Raw genomic sequence first — 9,694 nt, 5'->3', positions numbered from 1 at the left:
TCTGAATGATTATAACTGGTACATGAATGTAGCCTTTCTACTACACTGAGTTCTTGTAGTTTGCTCGTGCTGTCATTTACAGTTAATATTGATTGTGTTCACGTCCAAAACTGACCTACAGGTGCAATGACTTTTCTTTTTCTTTACCCATATTACACTTGTTGTCTCATTCTGCATGGCACGGACGACTAGCAGCAGGGTACCCTCACATTTATTAGGCGGGCTCAGATGCCTTTTCACAGCCAGTGTGATTTACAAGGTAATTGGGCTGGTGTGCTCTGAGATGTCAGCCTCTGTGGAGGAGATAACAAAGACAAATGATGCCTTCCCCTCTCGCTGCAATTTGCCTTTCACTCCTTGCAGGCTTTGATGTTCATTAGGGGAGAACCATGTTTATATCTCATTGTTTATAAGATTATTTATTAAAACATGAATAACTTATTCTGCAACATATGTTGTGTCATTGAAAAGACAAAACAAAACATTGCATTCAGCTAATCTGGCACGTTCAAGAAGAGTTTTCTCGAAGGACGATGTCTTAATCCAGTGCAGCATAAAGGGAAGCATCATTTAACTTGTCTGAGAACAGCATCGTGGAGGCCTTGACGAGACCTAGGAAGAGCTGCACTCAGTAATCACCCAGACTTCGAAACCACTGGAGATATAGCCCACATACTGCCGTGGCTTTGTCTTTTATGTCTCTCTCGTGATTTTGAAATAAAGTTTGAATTAAATTAACAAATCTGTATAACCCAGTGACTAAACACTCTGTTTTGAACTCCTTTAGTCTTCCAAAGAAAAAAAATAAGCGGCCATCTCTCCTTGCAGCCAGCGCTCGCCCACTTTAAGGGGAGTCCCCTCACCAAGTCCCTGCTCAGACTTCCAAGTCAGATATAGCCAGAGGTCAGACGGACAGCTGCTGCTTCCTGTCTCTGGGAACCAAACTGATGCTCCAGTCCCAGTTCTGGTGGCGGGAGGATGGGCTTTCCCCTCAGTTGGAGCAGAGGCAGCAGGTATGACCGGGGTTGCTTTGTATCCTCAGATGTGGCCGCAGCTGTCTTTCGTGAACATTCAAAAAAAGGGGATCATCACCTCGCATAACTCTGAAACTTTGGCCTGTGTCCACAGGTAGGAGGCCGTCGCTCTTTCTGCTCTAACGGTTTCAATGTGAGCGTTCGTATGGGCAACAAAGCTCCTCCGAAATCCCTTTGGAGTCAAAGGAGGCTCGAAACCGGGGTTACATCTTTTTCGGATCCTCCATCTCTTGGAAACAGATGTGACTAGCTGCCACATGTTCAGCTGCAAATCACCAAATTAATCTCCGCACCAACTTTCCCCATCAGGATATAAATTTATCAAAAGCGGTTTGAATCAGAAGGGTTTCTGGCTTTATTGCCTTCAGATATTCACCCATGCAAACGTTAGTCTTCCTCTAATCAATGCTTCGAAGCCTGTGATCAAAATCTAAAGATCATCTCATTTCCCACATTTTTCTTTGCCAGTCTTAGGGTGCAGGTGCATTGTGGGTAATGCTACTGGTTCCCAAGCCCACGGAAGCCAGACAGAGCAACACTGAGTGATTAATGTGACCCAAAAGGCCAAACAGATGCAACTCCACTCCCGGCCGCGCAGACATTAACAGCAGTCTGGAGGCTGAACAAGAAAACAACACTACACTTGTGCTGTAAACACATTCAGTTTGGTCTCAGTTACTTGAACCTCTTAAGAGAAAATAGTTTCCCCTGAAAGTGGCCGTAACTCACTTGCTTTTGGATTTTTTTTTTTATTGAGTTAGACCTGCTTATATAGAAACATTTGACCATCTTTGGACGTCTGCCTTCCTTTGTGTTAACTCTATCAGTTATTCTGAGGATGCCGGCAGCCGTTCCAGTGTTTCCTCCTACATATTATTAAGAGATTCAGACAGATATGAGGCCTAGTAATATGTGGCATTTCCCTGTGATACTGTGCAAATTTATAGCTCAGCACTTGCTGCAATACTCTGGGAAAAGAGGTACGCTTTTTGGGGTTGACAGTTAAGTGTTGGTGTGCACAAATTCAGCATCCATGTCATTATTATTTGAGAAAATGGTCAAATGTCATAAATTAAACTGGTAGTTTCCTGCTTTAGTAGGTCTGTGGACTGTTCCATGGAGTGGGATTGCAGTTCAAAGCCCAGGCTGGTGTTTATGAGATATGTTAATACAAAAGCTGCCAGTTTGGCAATTTATTCATAAAATATTTGAACTACTAATTTGGATTTTATGATAATAAATGACTACAAAAACATGTCTGATTCAATTCGTAATATTTATTTATTGGAATGACGGTTTGAGGGATACAGAGAAAGATGTCGTGGTTTGATGGAAATGTCACTACATAACACACAAAGATATTCTCAGTTATTTAACCTGATTAGGCCTCATGTCAGGATTGTGTGTGTGTGTGTGTGTGTGTGTGTGTGTGTGTGTGTGTGTGTGTGTGTGTGTGTACGAGGTGGTCGAATAACATCTCCCCGACCCTCTGAATGTACCCGCTGGAGCAGAACAACTTTGATCTTAAACCAGAGAGGATTTCGTATTAGGAAACACAGAGTGATTGTGCATGAGTGTGCAGCACTTTTAATGCATTTAAAACCACTTTACGAACACAACAGCGAGAAGCAGCTGTTCGGTCAAAAACAATAATGATCTGAAGTTAGCCTCTGATGGACCGTGATAGATGGATGGTTCATCCAATCACCTGCTAGGTATTTTTGTAAAAATGCCTGCCCTTTTCCAAACAGCTTGCGAGGATGTCTTCTCACATGGTTCTGTGTAACAAGAGTCGAGTTAACAGCTCAGTACTAATAATAAATAAATGGAACAATTTCTCTTTAAAGAAAAAAAACCTCAAACTAAATGGGGCATTACAGTCAAAGTGAGATTTCCACACTTTATCAACCATCACACTGAACTACAGGAGTCTGCTTTCTCCGAAGTTAGGCAACATTCTCTGAACGTTTGCTGATAAATCGATGACTAAGTTAAACTTGGTCGTCATCTGAAATTATTTTGCGGAGTAGTGTGTTTTTCTGTTTAAAAGCCAACAAAAGAAGGAGGAAAATTGGAGTGAGAACAGACACGCACACATTCAGCATCTTATTCAATGAGACTTCAACCGGAGAGGTGAACAAATTGAAAGTTAACACTAATAATCCTTCTGCAACTGCCTGAAAATACCTGCTCTGTTTTAAGGTCAGAAATCTGACCATCAAACAGTCCACAGTCAGCACATACAGAAACATTTAGTCGACAACTCAACATTAAAAACATCTCGAGCTGTTAGTGTCTTTAACACATTAACCAGATAAGTGCAGAGACGTTACATTAAAGTTTACTGAACTGTTCTGTCAGGAGTACATCGTTTAAAATATGTTAACAGCATTTCCTACTTCTCGGTGGAGAAAGCTCTCTTCATGAGCGGAGGAGGGGTTTTTCCTGCTTCATAAAAAGACTCAGGAGGGGGCGAGCTCAAGCAGCACCAGTCTGGGATGCGACCTGTCTGGTTGTAGTAGTCCCGGGACACCGACCTGCTGCCCAGGATGTCCTGAAGAGCCCCAAAGATAGCTCCTGGTGGACAGAGGAAAATATGATCACAAGAGAGGCCACTAACAACACTGAAAACCCGCTGACAGGATAGTTTGTGAAATGTCCTGATGCTGAAGATATATTTATTGAAACTTAGAGAGGCCTCCGTTCGATAGGTAGTGACATATATTTAAACTGAATCTCATATCTGACCTCCGAGCCAGGCAGTGCAGTTGGGCTTGGTGGGTGGAGCGTGAATGCGGAAGCTCTTGCTGGCCAGCACGTCGCTGTACTTGGGTTTTTCCACCAGGAGGCGTATCTCTGCCAGCAGACGGTGCAGGAAGCCGGGCAGCATGGCCGTGCCTCCGATCACCACCAGGTTCTCGGAGAGCACTTTGCGGGTGTCAATGGGGCACTAAAAACAAACACAGACAGACCTTTTCAATATTACAAGCTTAAACAAACATCCGTTCTTTGCAGTCCTGTAAGTGCTACAGGAAGCAAGAGGAGGCAGCAGGGAGCAGCACGACAACACTGACGTCTCGACGGAGCGGCCATATTTCAATACATTCTGAGAAGAGCACTGCTGTCACACCACACGGACTGAAATTTGAATGACACTGCAGTGAAAGGCTGCTGCTGCTGCTGCTGCTGTACCTTTTGAGGTGAATTAGGCTGCGCTGGGCTGACATGATCCCCATGCTGAACAACTACACTGCTTTCAGCTGAGTGTCAGCACAACAGACACACCAAGTCAAACTGTGTACTCAATGATGGGAGTTATAAAAGTCACGTTTTATAGCAGTATTGTAGCTGACCACGTCCGTCCCTCTATGAAAGTCATGGCTACTTTCAGCAGCCTCATGTCACAGAGCTCATATCATCCCAGACTCGTTTCTTGAACATGTCAGTGAGTTCACTGCGCTCAGAGAGCCTCTACAGTCACTAACTCTCAACCCAATGAAGCATCTTTAGGATGTTGTGTATCGTTAAGTTGCTGTTGACGAATCTGCAACAACTGTGTGAGGCTATCATGTCACTATGGATCAAAAACTCTGAAGGGATGCTTCCTGCACATGGTTGAATCTGTGTCACAAAGAATTCAGGGAACTTACTAAAAACCTTTGCCTGTGAGTTGTGTAGTTTGTTTCAAACCAGCAAAACTGTAAAATTCATATTGTTCCAAAGGCAGAAGTAGGTGACAGACAGGACTCGTGCTTCCCATCAAGATTTGTAGCTGTATTGACACATGTACTAGTAAATGACTAGTCATGAATATAACATCATGGTATGACATATAATTGAATGAGTGACTTTTATCTACCTTGACCAGAGTGTCGAGTATCAGAGAGGCCACACTCTTCTCCTCATTGTCCTGCTCGAACAGGATCTCCATCACAGAGTCCCTGTAAAAAAAAAGAGGAAATAACTCTGTGACATGAATTGAAAGAAAAGGTTCAGACAACCAGCGAGTTCGAACGGACTACACCGAGATATAAAATACAAGCACACGTGCAAATATCTTAAGAGAAGCCAAATCTCTGGGTCTCTCCATTACTGAAAGACCACAGCAGGTAAAAAGAGCATCAAATAACCTGATGGATCCTTGGATGTGCAGGATCTTCTCCCCATCCAGAGGGTAATCAACATCTGGAGGAGGGGCTGGACGCTGACAACACATTTACAGGTAATGAAGAGTTGCAAACATTTTATTCACAGAATCAGGATGAATAAATACACAAACTGCTCACTAACCTCTGCTGTGCCCTCCAGGTTAAATTTGGCTTCTTGGATCTTGAGCCCTCTCTGCAGGTCACTGACAAAACAGGTCCTGACTACAGAGAACAAAACCAGCAATCACATATCCAAACTAAAGATGGATATGACAACACAAACTGCAATCAATGAAACCTTTCATTAATTGCACAGCTGACAAGGTATGTTTTACAAATCATACCAATACAAATATCTGCAGTTATAGTTTGGTATGAGGGAACTGTATTTTTATTTGCAATAAAAAAAAAAAAAAAAAAAAAAACCTTGACATTCATGGGAGAAAAGCAAGAGGTGCAGATTCAAAATGTGAAATGACTCAGTCGAACCTACCCTTAATGTCCTCCACGGTCTCTTCTGGGATGGTCCCTGAGGAAAAGATGAAGAGGTGATATAAGAAATGTGCATGAATTTTCTTTAGTTCACTTAAGTACCAATGAGCCATTTTCTCCCATTTCACTTCCAAGTCAGATTTATGAAGCTGAATCAGCGGCTGGGGAAGTTCGAGCTGACGCTGCAGCAGAGGAGAAGTATGAACGATGACTGCTCGGTTTAAAACGAACCCAAATACGACTCATTTCAGAAAACCTCAATGTACGGACTTCACATTTGGGGCGATACATTTTCTCGATCACATCTAAAAAGTGTAATTACAGAGAACTCAGGTCCTGCGTGTTCACTGCAGAGACGTATTTCAACAGTCCAGCCAAGTGAGCCGACCTGCTGTCTGTTTTAATTATTGATGTATATATGTGAAGCTCTTCTCACTCTGCAGCAGCTGGAGATCTCACAGCTCAACACGATGGTGCGGTTTGGTTTCCTCGGTCAAGAAAAAGTGGGCAGAGAAAAATCCAAAATAGACCATATATATAATTCACAAATTGAGAACTCAAATGTCACACAGAAACAAGTTCTTCTTATGAATACTAAATGGTGCATAATGGGTCACAGCCGCTCTATTTTTCTGCTCTTGGCACTGTTAAACAAATCAGAAGTCCAGAACAGAGTCATGATTTCACATTTAAAAGACAAACGGGGACGATTTGTGGTGATTTTCTGTAATTACCGATGACAGCTGGGACGCTCTGGCCAGTGGTGGTGTCTGTGTCCACAGTGCACTGCTCCACAAGAAGACCATCTAATTCTCTGCAATAAACAAACAAGTTCAAGTCTAAACACTTAAATTCAACAGTCAGAAGATTTGTAATCATTATAAAAGAGAGTGTAAAACATTAAAACTTTAAAGTGTGTTCAAAACAGCGCACCAACACGCCACAGCTTCTAAGGCATACTTACTTATGAATGGCTTTCCCCCCCAGAGGCAAAGCCTCCCAGGCCGGCAGGATAGGAGTGCACTCATACACCTGATTTACCATAGTTAAGGTGGGTATCAAGTCTATAAGTGCAAATTGAGAAATGTCATAATGTCATAGACTCTTAGCTCACAGTGGAAAGCCCTCCTTTAGGTCAGAGGCTCTAAGGTGATGAGAAAAGGATACAGGCAGCACCAGTGTCTCTGTGTGTCCGCAGTCCATCACCAGGGCAGAGTTGATGCCCAAAGTCATGACGGCCATGAGGTGACTTGGAGCAAAAAGCACAGAGGGCACCTGGAGAGCATTCATCAAACATGGAGTCAAACCACAGATACACAGTATAAAGTCCCTGTCATTTTAAAGCTGATGAAAATGCATTTTGCTGCCAGTTTACAAGCACAGAGGCAACATTTGAGTGAACTGTTGCCGTCCGTTACAACTTTCAAACTCTGTTAAGACTTCTGCATGTTTGAAACTAGGGTCACTTCTTTTTTTACTTTATAGAGCACTACATTCACTGTTGTCCATTTTATCGGAGTGCTCAAATCCTGTAATCATTCCCCATTAAATAAAGGTTAATTCCAAGTGAATTAATATAATAAAACCATTTCCCTCGGTGAGAAACAACAGTAAAGCTTACTCCACGCATGACCTGAGGTTTTCATAAAACACCGATTTGCTTTCTTGTGGTACCTCAAACTGTTTGAAGAAAACCTTGGTGAGCGTCTCCCTGAAGTGGGACGGGCAGAGGATGGACTCGATGATGACCACTCTTCTGTCGCGAGGGTTCACCAGCAGGTGTCTTGAGTGAGAAAAAAGGCCAAACAAACTTTGATTTGATGTGGCTGCATCACTCTGTTGTAGCGAGTATTCTGTATGCAAGATATTATCAGTTCAGCGTCAGAGGAAGATGATCATTGCCATTACAGACTACTGTGATTGCTGAAACACTGCATAATAAACTACAATCATATACACATTCATTACAATGTAAACAAATGCAATTCATGAGTCTATTTTTTTTCACCACTACGAGTACAGTGTGCAGGAGATTCTCACCTGAAGTACAGCATGTGGATAAACTCTTTTAGGATGACATAAAGCTCTTCTGTATTGATGTTGTACTGAACCACTTTGATGGCCTGAAAATGGTCACATTATAAATCAATTTTACATATTTTGAAATTTCCACACATGATTCCAAAAGAAGAAATTCAGAAGAACACAACAGAGTCTCACCTGCTGCTGCCCCGGTTTCCGGATCTCGCTCGGTATTATGAACCTGGGCCCCGTTTCCCCTGCAAAGCCACATCTGCAAGAAACGGAGGAAGCCGTCAGGGTCGCTGCAGAAAATCTTTAAAGTATATTGCAGTGATATCTGCTTGCAAGACTAGTACATATTATCAGTAAATATTAACAACTCGTGAGACCAGTGTACAAACAAAAATCTAAGTATGATGACAATTAACAGGGCAATCAAACTTTAAGGAAGAAAAACTTTGTTAAATAATCACTTCACGATTAGTAATAACCCATAAGTGCAGGTGTATATAAATAAACTCACAGAGAAGCTCTTTGTCAAATGTGGGACTGTAACTACAACAAGGACACTATTATTTCATAAGCAGCGAACAGTCCTCCTGATCAGCATGTGATCGCTTCTGGTCACTTTTTCATCTCGCAAAATCAATGCAAAAGTAGACTGTCCATGTCATGGAAACTTCCCAGCGATGTGCTCATCTGTGTCACTTCAACGCTGCACATATTTCACCGGGTATCCTGCTCTAATTTGGCATTAGCTGACGCTAACGTAGCATTGGCTGGGTGGCTCACACTTCAAATCTGTGACCTGCGTTTGTGAGGTTTAACTCCTGTGTCAGTCCTGACATGTTAAGCTCTCCTAAATACATCAGTGGCCAAGACTTGGACGTTTACAATAATAATAAAAAAAAACAACAACAACAACCTCAATTATAACGCTACAACTGTTAGCATTTTGTGCTAATTGAATGGCTCCGTTAGCAGGGCGTGCTAACGGCTGATACTCACTTTGTGTACGCCGCTCCTAAATCAATGACAATCGCAGTTTTCTCTCCTCCGCTTCCCAACCCGTCAAAAAATGGCATTTTACTGATTTGTTCGCCTTTGGGCGAATGTGATGTCTGTAATTAGCGCCGACAGTCGTGAATTTGCATCGTCTCAAAAGTCTGTTGTTCTTCCTGTCGGCCCGGGCTGGGTCTTCAGAAAAGCGGGTGACGTCACATAAGGAGGGTGGTGGGGGGGGGGGGGGGGGGGTTGCCTGATCAAAAATATACTCAACAAAAGTTAAGATTTGGGAAGATGTTAGATTTCTCTGCTCGGGAGTAAGAAGTTACAAAACCAGGTTATAACACTAGTAGCTGCCAATCCCACAATTCCCCTTTGTTCTTCTATTTTGACAGTAAATAATTTGAGTCCCCTACCTTGTAAAGAAACCTTTAAAATCTTTGGTGCTGCTGTGACTTGGGAAGTAATATAATTCACTCCATGCAGTTGTGCATTCCTGCTGGTGGATGTGTTACTTCAGATAGTTGGCATTCACCGCCCGCAAATATGAACGTGCATTTTCCTTCTACTATGACTGCATGCACCCACTTCTTATTTTCGAATGAAGTCATGTGCTACATGCATTGAGCAAACAAGTCAATCAAAAACAAATCAGATGTCCACAATAAAAAAATTTTAAAAAAAAGTACTCTAATAACATTTTTGCTTACAATATCACAGACTGTAAAAGCACAAAGTGCAAAATGAACCACGGTAAGAACAGGCATGTGCATAATCACAATTTGAACACCAAAGACCTGTGCTCACCAATGCAGATGTCTTTTTTTGGATTAAATAATCCACTATTTCATGCTGACTCCTTTTGTTAAAACTGAGTTTATAGACTTTTTTTCTGGGTCTTTATAAATATAAAAATATAACTTTGAAAACCAGCTGGTACATGTACAAGCCAAAAATCTATTCAAAGGACAAATCATGCATAATTGTGTCTCA

General features: G+C 42.1%; 1 protein-coding gene across 1 annotated transcript; it reads right to left on the bottom strand.

The window, feature by feature from the left end:
* Window positions 1–2,291: 2,291 nt before the first annotated feature.
* Window positions 2,292–8,910, bottom strand: actr10 (actin related protein 10). The gene is made up of 13 exons (XM_069158534.1): window positions 8,705–8,910; window positions 7,895–7,967; window positions 7,715–7,797; window positions 7,349–7,457; window positions 6,842–6,949; window positions 6,639–6,706; window positions 6,409–6,488; window positions 5,676–5,711; window positions 5,325–5,404; window positions 5,165–5,238; window positions 4,894–4,975; window positions 3,783–3,984; window positions 2,292–3,611 (listed from the first exon to the last, which is right to left on the bottom strand). The coding sequence occupies exons 1-13, from the start codon at window positions 8,779–8,781 to the stop codon at window positions 3,430–3,432; spliced, it is 1,254 nt and encodes a 417-aa protein (XP_069014635.1). The 5' UTR covers window positions 8,782–8,910; the 3' UTR covers window positions 2,292–3,429.
* Window positions 8,911–9,694: the final 784 nt, after the last annotated feature.

This window comes from Embiotoca jacksoni, unplaced genomic scaffold (genome assembly GCF_022577435.1).
Source record: "Embiotoca jacksoni isolate LCO1_2020_lvr unplaced genomic scaffold, fEmbJac1.0.p SCAF_23, whole genome shotgun sequence".
Taxonomy (NCBI): Eukaryota; Metazoa; Chordata; class Actinopteri; family Embiotocidae; genus Embiotoca; species Embiotoca jacksoni.
The sequence above is the reverse complement of the archived record's forward strand: the minus strand, read 5'-3'. Positions and strand labels throughout refer to the sequence as shown.

Excerpts from the sequence above, each read along its gene's own strand:
- actr10 (XM_069158534.1), bottom strand. The coding sequence starts at position 8,781 with ATGCCATTTTTTGACGGGTTGGGAAGCGGAGGAGAGAAAACTGCGATT. Across the intron at positions 6,707-6,841 it reads CAGAGACACTGGTGCTGCCT|GTGTATGAGTGCACTCCTAT; the intron begins GTATCCTTTTCT and ends ATGGTAAATCAG. Across the intron at positions 3,985-4,893 it reads TACTCGACACTCTGGTCAAG|TGCCCCATTGACACCCGCAA; the intron begins GTAGATAAAAGT and ends GTTTGTTTTTAG.